At 41.0% G+C, this 21,139-nt stretch overlaps 1 protein-coding gene across 3 annotated transcripts in view; it reads left to right on the forward strand.

Annotated features, from left to right (window-relative positions):
• Positions 1–21,139, forward strand: part of atrx (ATRX chromatin remodeler) — a 241,124-nt gene that overhangs the window by 73,036 nt on the left and 146,949 nt on the right. For all 3 annotated transcript variants that reach the window (XM_043704988.1, XM_043704987.1, XM_043704986.1), the window contains 4 exons: positions 9,865–9,995; positions 12,322–12,438; positions 17,152–17,261; positions 20,001–20,068. In XM_043704988.1, the coding sequence (XP_043560923.1) occupies positions 9,865–9,995; positions 12,322–12,438; positions 17,152–17,261; positions 20,001–20,068 (426 nt within the window). The remainder of the gene's footprint in view (positions 1–9,864; positions 9,996–12,321; positions 12,439–17,151; positions 17,262–20,000; positions 20,069–21,139) is intronic.

A 21,139-nucleotide genomic window follows, 5' to 3' on the forward strand; every position in this document is an offset into this window, starting at 1 on the left:
CACTGTTAGAGAAGCATGGCAATGCAGCTGCCCTGTCAAGGCTGCCATACCAGGGAATAAAGTTGTTCCCAACTAGAACCTCAAAATTACGTATTTCGCCCAGGATGATAAAATATTGATGTCAGCAGATCGGGTGCAGAACGTTACTCGGAACCACCTAGTTTTGAGTCGTATGGTGAACTTAATCCTGAGGGAGAAGCAGTAATGGGACAGCCCGGAATTACACCCTTACCTGTCTGGGAAGTGGGAGTTCTGTGTTGGAGCATTGTTTACTGTGGGGAATGAGTGTTGTTATTCCTCCCCCCATTTACAGGAAAGTTGCTGGAACAAGGGCACCCCAATATGGTGTGAATGAAGGAGACAGCCAGGAGATATTTTCGGTGGCCAAATGTGAACTTTCAGGTTGAGGAGAAAGTGGGATCATGTGAAACACTCACTTTGGTAAGAAAGATGCTGCCATTATTGCTCCATTACCCATGGGGATAACCTTAAACACAGTGGCAATGGATTCATATCTATTTCACAGGACTGGTAGAGAGACAGAAGCTACAAGTGATCGTGGATGCCCATTTCAAGTGGCCCATGTTGATGGTCTTTAAGTTGATCTTGGCGGAAGCAATAATACTCTGAGTGGATGAAATATTTGCCAGGCTTTGGAGCCCCAAACAAGTTGTGTGACAATGGTTCGATTTGTTGTGCAGGAGTTTGAGGACTACCTGGAAAATCACCAGAGTCAAATGTGCATTCGCCCTGAGGCAAAGGGCCAGTTGGAAAGATTTGTGCAAATCCGGAAGCAGACTTTCAAGGCTTCAGAAGGTGAAGGGTTGCTAAGACATTGAATTAAGTTTCTCAGCATGTACAGGACCAAACCACATTCAATGACTGAATGCGTCCTTAATACTCAACTGCCAGCTGAGAACCATGTTGAACATTGCAGCTGGAAGAGACCAAAGAGGTGATAGTGAAATCAAGAAGGACAAATGGTCAGAAAGGTGAGAACTGCAAGTTTGAGGATATTCCAGAGAGTGGAAAATGTGCTAGCCTGGAATTGTATGTCTGGGGATAAATGGATCCCGGTGGTGGTGGTGGCTCAAACAGGATCATTGTCACATATAGTACAAACTTGGGATGAGCTAGTTTGGAGGGGAGGCATTCAGGTAAGCTTGTCACCATCCCTCACCAACAGGGGATGTCCCTCTGAATACTGAATTGTTCCATTTGAAACAAAGGGTGTCGACTGAGCCATGTGTCCCCGAGCCAGAGTTGCTCATAACCAGGGAGGAGGCAACAGTGTCACACAGCAACAAGAGTGGACCAGAGAGGGACATATCTGCAGAGCAGCAGGGGCTTCCAGAAGGCTGGAAGACTGAACTAGATGAGATTCCTGATACTAGGAGATGGTCGTCAAGGAATTGCTATATCCGAAACTCATCATATCAACATTGTCTACGGACAGAATAGCTTGTGTGTGTCTGGGTGGGGGGCAGCAGGGGGAGGGGATCACTTTTCAAAGATTGCCATGTTTTTGTAAGTAATCCTGACTATGTACATATGCTGGCTGCAATGCCTGTACATATGCTGGCTGCAATGCCTGTATCGTTTATAATTTTATATGTTTATTAATGGAAGCTTTCAAAATAAAGGGGAAAGAAAGGTGGTGTTTATGTAGTTGGAGAGCTGGTCAGGTGTCCTGGAGGGGAAGAGCTTGATCGTCCAGAACCAGCCAATATAGGTGTAAGCAATGTCAATAAAGTCGTCTTATACAAATTTACCATTGGTCTATCATGTGTATAATTCCTGGTTCCAAAGGAAGTACCAATCTAACTGTTGACCCATGTTTTTCCCTCAAAATTCATGCTGGCTACTTTCCTTGATCTAGCCAGTGCCTTTCTTGTGAAGATTTATCATGTTCTGCAAAATTAAATTTCCTGCTCACAATTGAAGTTAAGTAGCGTATGGTCTTATCCTCTTTTTAAACAATACATTAGCAGTCCTTCTACAATATGGTCAGAACCTCCGCTGTTTCATTTCTTCTTTTAACAACCTTAGTTATGTATCATCTGGATATTCTGATTATACAAAATTTGAAAGACATAAAAAAAACTGCGAGTACTACTTCATTTCAAATGTTCACCTCCTCTATTTGTTTTAAATTCCCTTCTTCCTTTGATATGTTGTCATTTGTATAACTTTAAATTGGCAAGTACTTAAACTCAGAGAGCCATATAATATAATGCTTAAACTAACATAACTTTCACTTAAAGTGCTTTAGTTTCACTTTGTTCTCAATTGAGGCAGTCATACTAATAAAGAACTAGTTTTTTGTGCCGTTTTTAATTTTATAACAAAGTAGCATAGACAAGAAACACACCATCCCAATATTTTTGAACACTTGAGTGACAGACAAATGCAAATGCTTAACTGATCCTTAGAATGGAGAGTTGTTAACTATTCCTAATGTCAGAAGTTCTAACAGTATACATAGCCTCCAAAATTAGATGAGGCAAGACTTGATAATTAGGGAACTTACATGCAACCTGATTGAAATAAACTGTGGTAGGAGTCTATCTCACAACATTAATGTTTTAATAAACTTTGTTCGGTAGGTGGCACAGTGGTTAGCATTGCTGCTTCACACGCCAAGGACCCGGGTTCAATTCCCGCCTCAGGCGACTACTGTGTGGAGTTTGCACGTTCTCCCCGTGTCTACGTGGGTTTCCTCCAGGTGCTCCGGTTTCCTCCCACAGTCCAAAGATGTGCAGGTTAGGGAGATTGGCCATGCTAAATTGCCCGTAGTGTTAGGTGCATTAGTCAGCGGTAAATGTAGGGGAATGGGTCTGGGTGGGCTACTCTTCGGAGGGTCGGTGTGGACCTTTTGGGCCGAAGGGCCCGTTTCCATACTCTAACTAATCTAATCTAAAAAAACAATTTAGCACTGTCTGGCAGTACTTTTAATTGATAAGATAGTGTCATAGAGACCTATAGCACAGATACAGGCCCTTTGACCCAAACTGGTCCATGCTGACCAAACCACACTCAACCCATTTCCCTCCACTTGGCCCATATACTTCTAAACCATACCTGTCCTTGTATTTATCCAAATGCCTTTTAAATGTTAATGTGCCTGCCTCGACCACTTCTGCTGGCAGCTCATTCCATGTACGTATCATCCTGTTTTTAAAAAAAGTTGTCTGTCAGGCTCCTTTTTATTCTTTCCCGTCTAACCTTCAATTGATGCCCTCGTGTCCTTGATTCCCCAATCCTGGGGAAAAAGTGAGTGCAATCATCCTATTCATGCCTCTCGTGATCTTGCTTCTATAAGATCCCCCCTTAGTCTCCTATGCTTTAAAGAAAAAAGTCTGAGCCTGTCCAACCTCTCAAATAACTCAGGTCATTGAATCCTGGCAACATCCTTGTAAATGTCTTCTGTACTCTTTCCAGTTTAATAACTTCCTGACAAAAACAATATTCCCAGTGCAGTCTCACCAACGTCCTGGACAACTGCAGCATAACTGCAATCTAACCTTCCAGAGCCACCTTGTGGAACCTTATCAAGGACCTTACTGAAATCTATATAAGACTGCATCTACCATCCTGCCCTTGTCAACCTTCCTGATCACTTCATCAAAGAGCACTCTCTTCTTAAGTAACTTGCCTACCACAGATATGCTGGTCTTTAGTTCCCAGCATTTTCCTTGCAGCCCTTCTTGAATAATGACACAGCTTTTGCTACCCTCCAGTCGTCTGGGACCTCACATGTGGCTAACAGTGACTTTGCCCTCATTTAATTCGTTGAGTTAAATTTTAAGATGTTCGAGGATCGAGCACAGGTTTCTGTGGATGCATAATGTCCTGCTAATCTGAAGAAGCCTAATTTTGTTTTCTGTTAGGCTACCAATCTTCCACCTTGCCAGGATATTATCCCCCATACTGTGACCTTTTTATTTGGCACATTGTATTTTATGTAAAACCTAATCTGATGTCTTCTGGAAATTTAATTTGATGTTCTCCTTAACTTAAAGTGATAGATTTATACAGCACAGAAACAAACCCTTCAGTCCAGCTCTTCCATGCTGACCAGGCATCCTAAATTAAGCTAGTCCCATTTGCCTGCATTTGGCCCATATTCCTCAAGCCCTTCCTATCCATGTACCCATCCAGATGCCTTTTAGATGCTGTAATTATATCAGCCTCCTCCACTTTGTCTGGCAGCTCATTCCATGCAAGCACAACCCTCTGCATGAAAATGTTGCCCCTTAGGTCTCATTTAAATCTTTCTCCTCTCACCTTAAACCTATGTGTTTGGGATTTGGACTACTTGATCCTGGGAAAAAGACTTTGGCGACTCCCTCTATTCGTGGTCCTCATTTTTAAGCCTCTAAGGTCACTCTTCAGCCTCTGTCACTCTAGGGAAAACAGCCTCAGACTATTCAGCCTCTCACTATAGCTCAAATACTCGAACTGTGGCAACATCCTTGTAAATCTACTCTGAACCCTTTCAAGTTTCACAATATCTTTCCTCTAGCAGGGAGACCAGAATTGAATGCAGTATTCCAAAAGTGGCCTAACTAATGTCTTATGCAAACATAACATGACATGCCAATTCCAATAGTCATTGCACTGACCAATAAAGGTAAATGTACCAAACTCCTCCTCCGCTACCCTATCTACCTTCAACTTCACTTTGAAGGGACTATAAACTTGCACCCCAAGGTCTCTTTGTTTGGTAACACTGCCCATGACCTTACCATTAAGTGTATAAGTCTTGTACTGATTTGCATTTCCAAAATACAGAACCTCACATCTAAATTAAACTCTCATCTGCCACTCCTCGACCCATTGGCTCATCTGATCAAAGTCCTGTTGTACTCTGAGGTAACATTCTTCACTGTCCACTTCACCATTTTTGGTGTTATCTGCAAACTTATGAGCCATACTTCCTATGGTCACCTCCAAATAATTTGCTCCAAATGACAAAAAGCAATGGATCAAGCACTGATCCTGGCAGCACATGACTGGTCACTGGCCTTAGGGTTGGTGCGCCCCTTAAAATCTTTCTTAAAAATTGAGATATACTGGTTCTAAATATTCTGAAATATCCCTTTAAATAGTGAGTTTTGAGAGGGTTTGTAGCTCAGGTTGAGATTCTGGATGTAGGTTTGCTTGCTGATCTGGAAGGTTCATTTCCAGGCATTTTTTCAACTAGGTAATATCTTCAGTGGGCCTCAGGTGAAGCACTACTGATAAGTCCTGTTTTCTAGTTATATGTTTGGGTTTCTTTGGGTCGGTGAAGTCATTTCCTGTGGTGAAGTCACTTCGTGGTCCCGTTGGAATGCCATGCTTCTAGGAATTATCATGCATGTCTTTAGCTCATCCTAGGATTGATGTGTTGTCCCAGTCGAAGTGGTGCCCTTCCTCATCCGTTTGTAAGAATACTAGTGTGAGAGGGTCATGTCTTTTTGTAGTTATTTGGTGACCCTCTCTCGCTAGTATCCTTACATACGGATGAGGAAAGACAGCACATCCATCCTGGACAAGCCAAACCAAGACACGCGTGAGAATTCCAAGAAGCATGGCATTCCAACCAGAACTCTACCAACAAACACCTCTAGTTAGACCCCATCTACCATTCCCTGAGAAAAAGAGCAGGAAGTGACTTTGGCATAGGAGATGACATCACCAACCCAAAGAAACCCAAGCATATAAGTAGAAAGCAGGACTTACCAGCAATGCTTTGCCTGAGGCCCACTGAAGATGATTACAGAGAAGGGTGATGAAATGTCTGGAAATGAATCTTCCAGCTCAGTGAGCAAACTTACATCCAGATCCCTTTAAGCATGTGCCACTGCCCCAGTCTTGTTCTATCTCCTAAAATAATATCTAGTTCACTTTAGCTAACTTGGCTTTCCTCTCATGTAGTTGACCATTAAGATGCCCATTTTAGACCCCCACTTTCGAACTGGGTACAAAGACATAATCATATTGTGATTACTGCTACCTAGAAATGCCTTTACTCTTGAGATCCTTAATTAATCCTGTCGTATTAGGCAGTAACAAGTCTGGCCTGTGGTCAGCTTCAGAGTGTGCTGCTCTGTGAACAATTTCAAAAGCATTCTATGAGCAATTCTTCGAGGCTAATATTATTATGAATCTGATGTTGCCAGTTTTGATGTAGGTTACAAATATCCATTAGTGAAATTCCTTTTATTGCAACTGCCAAATATTTTTGCTTGTTTATTGCACCCCCCTCTCCCTGGAACTCTTCTCGGGTTCCAATACCCCCTTTTCAAGCAGGAAACTTGAGTGGGTTGTATTTCAAATAGATTGAAATACAGAGGTTTAACAAGTCATTAAATCTTTCTTGCATATCCTTGTGTATCTGTTTTAAATATTTCACATAAACAGTGAGGTCATTGTCCTTCGGTTCCTCTGTGTTTGCCTACAGATTTAGAGATTGTAAAAATTCTTGACGTCCCGTATTGTGCCAATAGACCAAGTTTCTGAAGGAAAGAAACAATGGCTTCCTTACAATCTGAGTTTATTGTTTTTGCCCTGTAAGGTCTTGCTTAATTAAATTTCAGAAAGATATCTGCCAGATAAAATATGTCCGCCTTAGCATCCAATGAGTCTTTCTCCATGCTCTTTATCAGACGTGAAGGAAACTATGGCGTCCCAGAATGTAACAAAACGTTGAAGACAGTTTCCCTTGGAAAACCACCTCACCTCTATGCAGCAACGGCATCCGAAAGTTGTCTTAATTTTCTTCACATTGCTGCAGGAAAAGACAATCCTGAAGAGCATGGGATTTGATGAAGTTTACAGTCTTTATTTCAACTGAAAGCAAAAGGTGGAGACATCCTCAAGTTTTTAGCTATTAATTGCACCCTGTAAATGACACCATGAATAGTAAAGACAAAAAGTGTAACAATGAATCCTCTGTATTGACCAACCACAGCAACAGCACCATCAATTGCACAAGCAATCATATTCTCCATTGTTCTCGCTTATGTAACTTCTTCAAAAATAGACAGTTCCTCAGTATCTGTTCTAATCCTCCTGGGAAACAACATCTCTTCCATTAGTTTGTTTCTGTTCTAGAATCTCTCAAGCCATGATAAGAGTGCCGTTACCTTCTAATTGTAAAGAGAATTTCTTGGATTGTATTGAACTGACAGATCCCTCTTCAATGTTCCATGCCATTTCATTGATTCTTCTGGCAACAGTAGAATTACTGAATGGAATTGCCTGAGTTGCGTCTTTGGCACTCAACTTCATGACATGAGATTATTATGGACACTGAAAGCAGGATAAGCGACTCACCAGTATTGAGAGAACTTTCGGTTTTAGCAATCAGTTTACTAATTTTGGGTAATGCAAAAACACCCTCCAATTTCTGTGATGTTTGAGTAAGTATTTGTTTCAGCATTGGCCTTCTCTTAGAGATAATGTTAAGGTTTTTGAAGAAATCTAAGGGGTTTATCCTCCTCATCTTCGTGCAAGATAGCCAAATGTTTTCTTCAATTTGCTTGGCCTCATGCTTTCATTTAACAATGTAGCCATGCTGTCCAAACATGTGGCCAAAGATGGGTTTTGCAGAGATGCGATAAAACCATACGATAAGTATTCCACTGAATACTACTGATGGTTTTTTTCGCCAACGAATTCATGGGTAGAATTATTTCTGAAAATAATAAAAATAATCATGAAGCACTTCTTAGAAGGAAAATAATGAACTAGGATAAAAAAGGCCTAACAAGAGACACTGTTATTTGGATAGTGAAGTATGACGATAATGGATGAGAGATTGAATATGTTGAAGTTTGATTTGAGACTGACTCTGAAGTGAGGCTGTGTGGGAGGAGCTTAATCCATTAATTTACCAGGTGTGCCTATTTCAAAGAGTGTGTTGGAAAGATATAAGTACGAGGGAAACTATTGAAGGTTGTTGCTTGGGTATTTCATTGGTTCAGTTACCAGGGTCCCCATAAACCGTGGGGGTTCCCCTTCTCTCAGTTTTCAGTCTGTGGTCCCTGTTGAGAATGGTTGCTGTAGCTCACTCCCAATAGTGATTTCTTTGACCAACCATTACTCAGCTCCCTCAAACCTATTCAACATTCTGATCTTCTGAATCAAGGTCAGCTCTAACAATGCAACAATACTTTGATTAGGAGTCCCACCCCTCTGCCTTTACCTAGCTTTGTTTTTTTTAAATCAGTGTTTACATCCCAATATTCGGAAGCCAATAAGCCAATCCTCCTCACTCAGCACCCCCACCCCCATCCCTGTCTTAAGTTTGAAGCCCTCTTATTTTCTTAGTTTTGCAGCTTGCAAAAACACCAATCCATTGCTGCTCTGGTATAGACCATCCCATTGGTATAGATTGTACTCCCCAGTACTGATACCAGTGTCTCCCAAGCTGGTCTTTGAACTATGATAAGTCAGTTTTCACCTGAATTAATTTAAAAGAACCTATTCCACGTATACAGTGGATATTACCTGGAATTTAGAAAGTTAAGATGGTATAACTTAATTGAGGTTAAAAACAATGACTGCAGATGCTGGAAACCAGATTCTGGATTAGTGGTGCTTTGAAATTGACGTTTCGGGCAAAAGCCCTTCATCAGGAAACGTCAATTTTGAAGCTGCTTGGATGCTGCCTGAACTGCTGTGCTCTTCTAGCACCACTAATCCATAACTTAATTGAGGTTTCTAAGCGATGAAAGAGCACCAATATGGTTGATATATAGAGAGACCTTCTTGCTTGTTGGGAATTCTGGAACCAGGGAGATGTAGTCTAATAATCAGGGCTGGACGTTTTTGGTGCAAAAATAGCAAACTGTCCACGTGCTGAGAGTGGTAGAACTTTGAACACCTGCAAGTACCAGTTGAAATGCAAAGCTTTGTTAAATTTAAAACTGATTTTTTTAAATGAATCATCAGGAGATCAATAGCAAAGCTGGATATGTGTAGTTCACAGAATACCTAGATTTTATTCAGTGGCATCAGACTTGAATGCACATTACCGTTCTTGAGTTCTTTTAATCCTAAGCCCCTTGTGTTAAGGCAGGAAACATCAGCCAAGGTTTTTACTTCTAAGACCATTCAGCCCATCAACACTTCTCCACCATTCAGTGGCTTGTCTGGTGATCCTTAACTCTAGTTTCATGCCTTTTCCCCATAACTCAGTTTCCTCACTGATTAAAAATCTGTCTATCTCAACCTTGAATATGCTTAATTGCCTAATGTCTATAGCCGTCTGCGATAAAGAATTTAACAAAATCAAAACCTCTGAAAGAAGAACTTTCTCTTCATTTCTGCCTTAAATTGGCGACCCCTTCTGAGATTATCCCTTTTGGCCCTGGTATTTCCCACAAGGGGTAACAGTCTCTTCTCATTTACCTTGTCAAGCCCCCCTAAGAAACTTGTGTTCCAAAAAAGATTGCCTGTCATTCTTAATTGCAACAAATTCAGGTCCAACTACTCAGACTCTTTGAAAATTGTTTATTGATACCTTCATCTCTGCTGTAAAGAGATTTAGCTTAAATGTGATGCACTCAGTGACATAATAAGTTTATTCAAGAATAGCCACTTAACCTGAAGAGCTGTTGTCATCTGTAAAGGCATGATCCAGCAATTTAGCATTAACAGGAGTGTATGAAAGAAAAAATTTGAATGGAGGCGAGAGGAATTACTAAAAGTGTTCAAGGTTGCTGGTAGTTTAACTTGTTCATAAAAGGTAGAACACTCTGCCTATTTGAAACAAAATAATGTAATGCCAAAATGTAATGTGATGCATGATGGTATATTGCTGATTACAATCAAAAGTTTACAAATCTTGAATGTAATTTAATTGGGTTTTATTAGGAAGCCCTCCTTTGTGACAAAACATGTTATATCAGATGATGAAACGTCAAATGAGAATACCTCAGACGGTGAAAAATTGACTTCAAAGACTGAGGATACAAATGACTTGGATGTGAATAGTCTGCCTAAAGGTAGGTCAAGTGAAGGGTGTAATTCTGCAGGTTTCTTTTAAATGTTTGGAAAAGCTGCCATATATAGATCTGCATTTTTGTAATTGACTATAAACGTGACCTGATTTTTAAAATAACTTCAGTTAGAAAGACCTTTAAAAAATGTGAATGCAATAAGTAAAGAATAGCTGGCTCTGAAAGTCTTAGAACACTGCAAGTGTATTGTTGTCTGCTGTTTAGGATACTGTAAGAAATAATGTAATGCTAGTTGTGTTGCAACTATCACATTAGAATGATTAAATTTACTCTGAAGACAAAGTCATAAATGTTTTTGTGCACAAATGTTCTTTTGACAAACTGCTTATTCTGTTCTAGTGAGCATGGTTTCTGTGAATTAGAATGTGCTTTGGAATAGTGGAATACAATTTCACTCTGATGAATCAAGACAGAATGGGGATATATAAACCAAGCTTTATTTTTGCAGAAAGCAAACATGAAGCAGGTAGTCTGTTGTTTGTACCTAATATGTGACTGTACAGAGCTGGTTCAGTGTAGTACAAATATTTCACTAAGTAATTGGCTTCTTCTTCAGACTTGGGAACAGAAATGGCCATTTGGCCCATCAAATCCACTCTGCCATTCAGTGAGATCATGGTTGATCTGGTAATCTTGAACTCCACTTTATTGTCTTTACCCCAAAACCCCTGATTCCCTTAATGATTCTAAATTTATTTCTCAACTTAGAATATGCATAATGACCCATTATCTGCAGCTCTGTGTGGTAAAGAATTCTGTGGATTCGCAACACGCTGAAAAAGTTCCACCTCCTATTTATCTGACATGGGTGAATTGTCGCTCTCAGATTATGCCTCCTGATCCCAGGCACTTCCACAAAAGTGAATAGCCTCTCCATATCCACCTGTCAAGTACCTGAAGAATCTTTTTATGTTTCAATAAGGTGTCCTTTTATTCTCCTAAGTGCTAATAAGTACAAGTCCAAGTTACTGAACATCCCATTGAGTTTTCTTCCATAACTGGTACCAACCTAGTGAACATTCTTTGGAATGCCACCAATGCCAGTATATCTTGATTAAATGGACCAGAACTGACCGGTTGTCTGACCAATGCCTTGTATATTTTTACAATACTGTCCAATTTTTATAGTTCATTTCCTTTGAAATAAAAAGCCAACATTTGCCTTCACTATTACCCACTGAACTTGGATGCTAACTTTTAATGGTTCATGCCAATGACCCCCAAATCCCTCTATGCTGCCTATTTTTCTTGATAGGTATATAATATTTTTAAAAAACTCTTCTATTCCTCCTGCCAAAGTACATGACCTCACATATTCAATCAGCTAAGGTTTTGACCACTCGCTTCACCTACCGATATCCCCTATAGACTTTGTCATTCTTGTAAATTCCCTTTACACCTGTTTTTGTCGCCTGTAAAGGTGGTAGTACATTCACTTTCCTTACCTAACTCATTAATATATGCCAATAATTGTGGCCCCAACATTAATCCTAGGGAGATTCTGAGATATAGGTCACCATCCTGCATAATGACCCATTATCTGCAGCTCTGTGTGGTAAAGAATTCTGTGGATTCGCAACACGCTGAAAAAGTTCCACCTCATATTTATCTGACATGGCGGCACGGTGGCACAGTGGTTAGCACTGCTGCCTCACAGCGCCAGAGACCCGGGTTCAATTCCCGACTCAGGTGACTGACTGTGTGGAGTTTGCACATTCTCCCCGTGTCTGCGTGGGTTTCCTCCAGGTGCTCCGGTTTCCTCCCACTGTCCAAAGATGTGCAGGTCAGGTGAATTGGCCATGCTAAATTGCCCGTAGTGTTAGGTTAAAGGGGTAAATGTAGGGGTATGGGTGGGTTGCGCTTCGGCGGGCGGTGTGGACTTGTTGGGCCGAAGGGCCTGTTTCCACACTGTAAGAAATCTAATCTAATCTAATCTAATCCTGAAAATGCCCCCTCTGTCTTATCTACTTTCTATTAGTTAGCTAATCTAATATCCATAATTAATGTACTTCCAGCACCATGGGCTCTTACATTAAGTAATTTGGATGCGATACCTTTTATTGCATGATATTTTTTGGAAATCCAAATATATCACATCTACTGATTTCCCTTTATCTACCTTGTGTGTTTTTCTTTTACCCCTTCAAAGAATTGTAATACATTTGTCAGGCATGGCTTCCCCTTGATGAAGTCATGCAGACTCTGCTTGATTGCATTATAGTTTTCTGTTTCTCCTTTTCAGTAGATTTTGCACTTGTTATAAATCTTTTAGTGTATATCCTACAATTTCAAAGCCCTTTTCACCTTTTAGGCACAATAGTGGTACAGCCTGAACCAGCATGGAATGAAGACAAAGATAACTTTAGAGGCCCTGAATTTAGAAGCAGAAATCCTAAAAACAAAATGGAAACGGCAAAAAAACGTGGAGGTAGGTATATTGTTGAGCATTTGTAACTGACCAGCTCCTCAGACATTGTAAGATTGCTCTCCGCAGTTAACTAGTTGCATTTGTTAGTCATAACAGGTACAGTGCTGAAGAGGGCATGATTTTAATTGATTATTTTTCCTAAATGTGCACCTGTAAAATGTACTGTAACAAATAAATGGAAGATGATCGAACAGGTTTGGATGTGAACAAGAATATGAGAACTGTAAAGTCAGCCTTTCAGGCCAGTTCTATATTTTACTTCCCTCCATTGTAATAACCAGCAAAAATCTATCAACCTCAGATCTAAAATTTATTAATTAAATTAGCTACTGGTCTTTTTTCTTTGTAGGAAAGATTTCAATATCTTATGTTGAAGTAGTATGTTCTAACTTTTGAGAGGCTGATACTGATTTTAAGATTTCATCTCCTTGTTCTAGGCTCTATTGTCAGTGGGAAAGGTCTCTGACTTGATTTTTTAAAAATCCAAGATCCAAACACCTCAATCAAGTCACCCCTAATCTTCCTTATTCTGAGCCGTGCAACTCTGGCGTATATAATCTATCACTCCCCTGAGGCCAAGTGTACCCTTTCTCAGATGGAATGTATGGAATCCAGATATGCTTTAATTTCTGCTTTATGCAGAGATCTTCGCTCTCCAATATATTCCAGTCCTCTAGTTATAAAGGCTAAAATTTAAGTAGTTTCTTGGATTTATTTTTGTTCCTGATTTAGTGATTTACTTTAGTGATTTGTGTACATGGATCTCTAAGTATGTTTGAACTGCCAGTGTTCCTAGATTTGCACCATTTTAAATATTATTTCGATCAGGTGAGGATAGGCCCAAGCATGCGGATTTCACCCTTCTCTTTATTGAAATTAGTTTCCCCTAGTCATTAAAGAAATTCAGATCTACTTCATTTTGTTTCATACCTGTCTATTTTGTTTGAACTTCAGGATGAAGCTAATACTGTGAGGACATAAAAGAAGGCAGACTTATCACGTCCTAATTTTTAAATATTCTTCATACATCATTGATAACTTGGAACCCTTGGAAAAGCTTTGCATCAAAGATCTTGCAATTTAATTGGGTTTAAAATATGGCTTGTGATACTAATAGTTTTACCTATTGAAGTTCTGTATAGCTTGTAAGTTCAGTATTAAGTCACTTTGATTTTGTTTGGGTTTGACTCAGGAGTAGATTTCTTAGATCTGAATCACAGGATTGCAGGATAAATCTTTACTTACAGTTTGATCACATTCTAAAATGGCGCTCACTGTTGTCCTGTTTAAAATGTGGTGTTTTGGATCAATTGAACTAGTGTCTGCTTTTTTAAGTTACTGAAATATCTTGTAGCCTCGTAAGAATAACAGGATCATTCTCCCAATGTTCTGTCCAATTTTTTAACCTGAAAGTCAGCAAAACAAGGCCAGGTGGGATTATACTTGGAACCTTGTACTCAAATCTGTTGTTGTTTACTGCACATTGATTTAATTTTGAAGAGTTTAAAAGTGTCCTGAGGCCAGGAAGGATGTCTCTTGCCCCAGAATGATAGAAGAATTATGCATCTTTTGCCTGGATCAATCTGGCCAAAAATAAAAATGCCCTTCATAAGCTCCTTTAGATTCACACTGATTAAAAACTTGATGAAGATAAGCAGGTTTGCAGATTCTCTCTAGGAGAAAGTGAGGACTGCAGATGCTGGAGATCAGAGTGGAAGAGTGTGGTGCTGGAAAAGCACAGCAGGTCAGGCAGTACCGGAAGAGCAGTAGAGTTGACGCTTTGAGTATAAGCTCTTCAGAAGGAATGAGGGAGTCTGGGGGCAAGGTAGCTGGGAATGTGATGGGTAGATGAAGATATGGGGGAAGGTGATAGGTCGGTAAGGAAGGTGGAGCGGGTAGGTGGGAAGGAAGATGACAGGACAGTTCAAGAGGGTGGTGGCGAGTTGGAAGGTTAGATGTGGGGTAAGATGGGGGAGGGTAGGGGAAATGAGGAAACTGGTGAAGACTACATTGATCCTTATTGGTTGGAGGGTCCCAAGGCATTCTTTCTCTATGCGTTGGGTGGTGAGAGTTTGGCAGTGGAGGTGGCCCAGGACTTGCACGTGCTTGGCAGAGTGGGGGGGTGGAGTTAAGCAGTGGCCACAGATTGGTGGGGTTGCTTAGTGCGTGTGTCCCAGCGATATTCTCTGAAATGTTCTGCAAGTTAGCATCCCGTCTCCCCAATGTAGAGGAGACCACATCGAGAACAACGGACACTGTAGATGAAGTGTATGGAAGCATAGGCAAATCTCTGGATGTGGAAGTATCCTTTGGGCGAAAGTGAGGGGGGGAGGTTTGAGTGCAGATTTTGTGCTACTTGCGGATTCACAGAAGGAATGGTCTTTCCAGAGCGCAGATAGGGGTGGGCAGTGAAATATATCCCTGGTGATGGGGTTTGTTTTTAGGTGGCAGAAATGGCAGAGGATGATGCAATGAATGTAGTGGTTGGTGGAGTGAAAGGTGAGGACCAGGAGCGTTCTGTCCTTGCTGTGATTGGAGGGGTGGCTTTCAAGGACAGATGTGCGAAGTCGATGAAATGGGCTTGAGAGCATCATCAACCACACGGGAGGGGAAAAAAAAGAATACAAGCATAGAGAAAATTCATAAAGCCAAAGTACAAAGGGATCTGGGAGTGCTAGTCGAGGATTCTCTAAAGATAAACATGCAGGTTGAATCCATGATTAAGAAAGCGAATGCACTGTTGTTATTTATCTCAAGAGGGTTGGGATATAAAAGCAGCGATGTACTACTGAGACTTTATAAAGCTCTGGTTAGGCCCCATTTGGAGTACTGTGTCCAGTTTCGGGCCCCACACCTCAGGAAGGACATACTGGCACTGGAGTGTGTCCAGCGGAGATTCACACGGATGATCCCTGGACTGGTAGGTCTAACATACGAGGAACGGCTGAGGATCCTGGGATTGTATTCATTGGACTTTAGAAGATTAAGGGGAGATCGAATAGAAACTTACAAGATAATGCATGGCTTGGAAAGGGTGGACGCTAAGAAATTGTTTCCGTTGGGTGAGGAGACTAGGACCCGTGGGCACAGCCTTAAAATTAGAGGGGGTCAATTCAGAACATAAATGGCGGAGTGGACTCAATGGGCCGAATGGCCTTACTTCCACTCCTATGTCTTATGGTCTTAAATTGCGGTCTTTGAAGAAAGAGGCTATGTGGGGTGTTCTGTGGTAGAATTAATGGTCCTGGGAGCAGTTGTGGGGGAGTTGGAGGAATTGGGAGTAAATGGGAGTAAAGGATAGTGTTTTTTACAGGGAGGAAGTGTAGTCTAGGGTTGCTGTGGAAGTTTGTGGGTTGGTAGTCGATGTTGAGTCAGTCTTCGGAAATGGAGATGGAGAGGTCCAGGAAGGGAGATGTCCGAGGTGAACTTGAGGTCGGGGTGGAAGGTGTTCAAGAAGTTGATGAACTGTTCAACTCCTTGTGGCGATACAGTAATCAAAGTAGCAGAGGAAAAGGTGGGAAATGGTGCCGGTGTAACTGCGGAAGATGGACTGTTCCACGTTCCCGATGAAGAGGCAGACACATCTGGGGCCCATGCGGGTGCCTATGGCTATCCCTTTGGTCTGGGGGAAGTGGGAGGATTCGAACGAAAAATTGTTGAGCGTGAGGACCAGTTAAACCAATTACATGAGTGTGTCAATAGAAGGGTATTAGTTGGGTCGGCAGAAGAGGAAGGAATGTAGGGCTTGGAGGCCTTCATTATGGCAGATGGATGTGTACAGGGACTGGATATCCATGATGAAGATGAGGGGTTAGGGAGACAAAACCCCTGTAAAAATGCTATCCCTTATTCCCAATTCCTCCGCCTCCGTCGCGTCTGCTCCCAGGAGGACCAATTTCACCATAGAACATCGCAGATGGCCTCCTTTAAAGACCACAATTTCCCTCCCACACGGTTGTCGATGCCCTCCAGCGCATCTCATCGACTTCGCGCACCTCCGTCCTACATATCGATCTTCCTTCCCACCTGTATACTCCACCCTTCTCTCTGACCTTTCACCTTCACCCCTACCTTCATGTACCTATTGGCTTCCCAACTATCTTGTCCCCCGCCTGACTCATCTCCCATTTATCTCTCAGCCCCTTTGGGCTACCCCCTCATTCTTGATGAAGAGCTTATGCTTGAAATGTCGAATCTCCTGCATAAACTCTGCATTCAAAATAAAGTAACAGCAGTAATTGTGATGCATGGCTATCTCCATCTTACAACTTTCACCTAATAAAGAACCTGTGCTCTGAAAGTTTGGGATTTCATAAACCTTTTGGACTATAACCTGGTGTCATGTGACTTCTGACTTTGTTCACCCCAGTCCAACACAGGTATTTGCACACCTTGGAAGCAGTCTAGAATATCTCAGGAGAAAAATGACTTACTAATTTACGCCCTTCAATTAAAACAGCATTATGATTATAAACAGCATAATTTGTGTGAATCCGAAGGAGCTTATATTTATTTTTATGTTTTGATTAGAGATTGTTCCAAAGGTGTAAAATACCAATTCTAATTGGGACAGGGAATGAATTGCCTTATCGAGAGTGCATTGTGTCCATTTAGATTGCATTGAAATTTTAATAGTGTACTTGAAATCTAATTTTATTAACTGTGTGAAACATTGAACCAACATAAAAATAATTATTTTTTTTGTTTCGTTAGATGAGAATTTGCATGGAATTGTCAGCTGTACTGCTTGTGGACAGCAAGTGAACCATTTTCACAAGGATTCAGTCCAGCGGCATCCGGCATTGAAAGTTCTCATTTGTAGGGTATGAGTTGTTTATATTTTCCATTAAAAGTTGCGCATGTTGCCATTTGTAGCAGTATTATTGAACATTAACAGCAACATATTCCTTACATAGCAAGTTTATTGTACTGAAAGGATCAGTGGTGTTTCACAGGTTCTTTGAGCAAATTTGAAATTGAACCCCATAAGGCAATATTAAGATAGGTTGGACAAGTTTTAACCATCTTATTTTTGGAAGAAAGATGGGAAAAGATAGTGTTATAGTTTGAATTCCAGAACTTGATCTTGACCTGCTGCGCTTTTCCAGCAACACATTTTCAGCTCCAGTCATCTGAAGGCATAGTGACAAGTATTGAAGCTTCAGAGTGCAATGTTGGATGAGTATTAAGATTAGATTACTTACAGTGTGGAAACAGGCCCTTCGGCCCAACAAGTCCACACCGACCCGCCGAAGCGCAACCCACCCATACCCCTACCTTTACCCCTTTAACCTAACACTACGGGCAATTTAGCATGGCCAATTCACCTGACCCGCACATCTTTGGACTGTGGGAGGAAACCGGAGCACCCGGAGGAAACCCACGCAGACACGGGGAGAATGTGCAAACTCCACACAGTCAGTCGCCTGAGTCGGGAATTGAACCCGGGTCTACAGGCGCTGTGAGGCAGCAGTGCTAACCACTGGGCCACCGTGCCGCCCACGGTGGAGCAGTTCTTGGTGAGGTAGGTGCAAGGCCAATAGGTACACAAAAACGGGCATTAGAGTTTTAAAATTGAGGCATAAATGCAGCTGCCAAAAATGGTGAAAAGACGATGCTGATACTTTGAAAGTTTCCCAATGTACATTACAAGGTTGGAGTTAAGATACCCTTGACATCAGAGCTGCATTGGACAGTGTGACATCAGGGAGCCTGAGCAAAAGCGGAATTAATGGAATCCGAGGAAAATCTTTTCACCCTGATTAAAGTCAAGTAGCATAAAAGAAAGTGGTGGTGATTGGTGATCAATCATATCAACCATGGAACATCTCTGCAGTTCTTGGGGTGACTTGGCCTAACTGCCGTCAGCTGCTGTTTCAATGACCTAACCTCCAATATTAGGTCAGTAAGTTAGGATGTGCAATCATCTGTGTTCACCACCATTCGTGATAATTCTGATATTGAAGCAGCCTGTTCAAGTGGAGCAAGCCTTAGCCAACATTCAGGCTTGGATTGGTAAATGGCAAGTAACACTCATCCTACATGGTTGTCAACAGTGACCATCTCCAGTGAGAGAGAATCCAATAATCCTGATGTTCAATGGCCTTACAATGGCCTTACCCATCAATATCAGCATTCTGACCAGAAACTGAATGGGACCAGTCAAGTAAGTAGTGTGGCTACAAGTGTAAGTCAGAAGCTGGGAATTCTATGGTGAGTAACCTGCTTCAAATCCTATCTACCAGCTGCAAGGTTCGAAATGAAGCACAGACCATTTGACAGGATGATTGCAACTTCAGTAAAATTCTGGAAGCTTAACACCATCCAGGACAAAGCTGCCTTCTTTATTGGTATCGTATTAGCACCACAAAGCCCACTGGCATCTTTAACATTCACTCCCTCCACCACCAATGCACAATGGTAACATTGTATACAATTTACAAGATGCACTGTACACCCCTCCAGGGCTATTTTAACAGTACCTTCAAAGCACACATCTAGGAGGTCAGCGAAAACATATGCATGGGTACGCTGCCACTTGGCCAGTTTCACGACATACCACACACCATCCTGACTTGGGGTTATCTTACCTTTCTTTCACTATTGCTGGTCAAAATCCTGGAACTCATTTACACCAGTGAGTGTACTGATATGGTATGCACCTGCAGCATTTAAGAGGGCTGATTGTCATCAGCTTGAGGACAGTTTGAGATGAGCAATACTTGCTGACCAAACCAATGATAACCATTTCCCATCAACAAATGTAAACAAAGTTGTTATTCTTTAAACTGTGATACCATTATGCTGCATATAACGTTAATGACGATGAGACAGAAGGGTAATTGCAGGGGTGGCAATGTTTTTGTTTAGAAAGAAGGAAAAGCAAATTTAATTAAAAGGTGAATGCAAAAAGAAATCATGAAGTGTGCAAACTGAGTAGTTGCCAATAATTATTTAAAATGTGACTTAAAAACCTGTATTTGCAGGTCATGTCTAACTCTTAAGAACAGTTTAGTGAAAAGAGCTTCCTGTACCCAGGAGGGAGTTGTAGTGTTCATTGAATCCTTGGGCTAAGGGACCTTTGATACTCCGCCCTTGTTATCCTGTTGGTGTTTAGAGCTTCTAAAACTCTTTCTGTAGGGTGTACAGTAGACTTGCTGTCTGACCTGGAATGTGGTTGCTAATGGTTGCATATTTAACAATGGGCATTGCTACTTAGGGACTCCAGGAAAGATGATGGGAAATGCTGTAACCTTAAAAAGCAGTACTTGAGAGAGGTGATAGTTACCTGTCTTCAGCATGCATTGTATTCTTGGATATATACATATTTTAATGCATTGCTCCTACTCTGTTAAGTATTTGAAGGTGCTTGTTGGCATATCCCTCTTTTAAAAAAAAACCTCTGTTTAATGTGGCACCATGGTAATCTAATACAATTGAGGATGGTCAACATACTAAAATCAAAATTTTTACTATGTTTTATCCATGGTCATTTTTGTGTCTATTATCAACAATGATCTAAACTGGTTTCTAAGATTTTTAATGTATTTCTCCTTTTTTAGAGTTGCCATAAATACTATATGAGTGACGATATTAGCCGAGATGCAGATGGTATGGATGAACAATGCAGGTGGGTAGTGTATTTTATTTTCTAATCCTTTGTTTCTCATACTATCATTTCACTAACATTCGTTTACACTTCACTTGAAAGGGTAGGATTCATTTAAATAGCTTTCTGGTCAGTATCATGCCAATTCAGTCTTTTATAAAAAGGTGAAAATAAAACTGACATCAGTTAAGTATTGTTAAAGAAAAAAAAATTACTTACCAACTGCCCAAAACTATGCCCAGGGTTAATGCTTGAAATGCTTGTCCTGTAGGGACTTGATCTCTTCTCACTTGGTACCATTACTCAGTATTTATTTGGATCTGTCCAGAGATTTTCTTCTGTGGCTGGATTTCGCAGCATCATTGTTTCTAAGTTTGCAGCATTCTGTGCGGAATGGTTTCCTTGTTTAATTGATGGTAGAAAGTTGCCATTGGTGTGCAGAAATCCTCTGTGAATCACAGGGTACATTCGGTGAAACTGAGCTCTGAGGAGAATTTTTTAATATGCAGCACCTTGAAAGAACTTGGGTGTTTGGAATTTTATCCTGAAGCTTGATGTTGCAGATTTTAAGCAGCAAAGGTGAAATTTGTTTTTGTGATGCAAGTAGTTTGTCCATGCCTCTCTGCTATTGGGAATGTAAAATTTCCATCTCTTGATGCAATTCTGGCTTTTTGATTCTGGAATTTCAACTTTTCAAATGTCTTCCCAACCTCTTCCGTCAGCACTGGATTTCAAATATATATCATAGTTTAACTATTTTTAATTAACTCAATGTGACTCATTTTCTGAAAGCATCAACAGAAAGAGCAGACTTGTTTTTGATTCTGGATGAGATGGATGTCTATGCAGTTTACCTATTCTTGGATGTCTGAGATCTATTGATTTGTCAGATGCGTCAGAGAGAATGTTGCTGCCAGTTTATTGGATGTATAGATCAGTTAGTGGCTTGGTCATCTCGACATGACCTTTAATGCTGGGATTTCCATTTGAATGCAAGGATTTCCAATGCCTTGCGGAATAATATCCTTTCATTTAGAATAAAAGGGTGGTTATGGTAAGGGATTTTAACTTTACAAACTGACTGGGACTGCC

Source organism: Chiloscyllium plagiosum, chromosome 15 (genome assembly GCF_004010195.1).
Source record: "Chiloscyllium plagiosum isolate BGI_BamShark_2017 chromosome 15, ASM401019v2, whole genome shotgun sequence".
In the NCBI taxonomy this organism is placed as follows: domain Eukaryota; kingdom Metazoa; phylum Chordata; class Chondrichthyes; order Orectolobiformes; family Hemiscylliidae; genus Chiloscyllium; species Chiloscyllium plagiosum.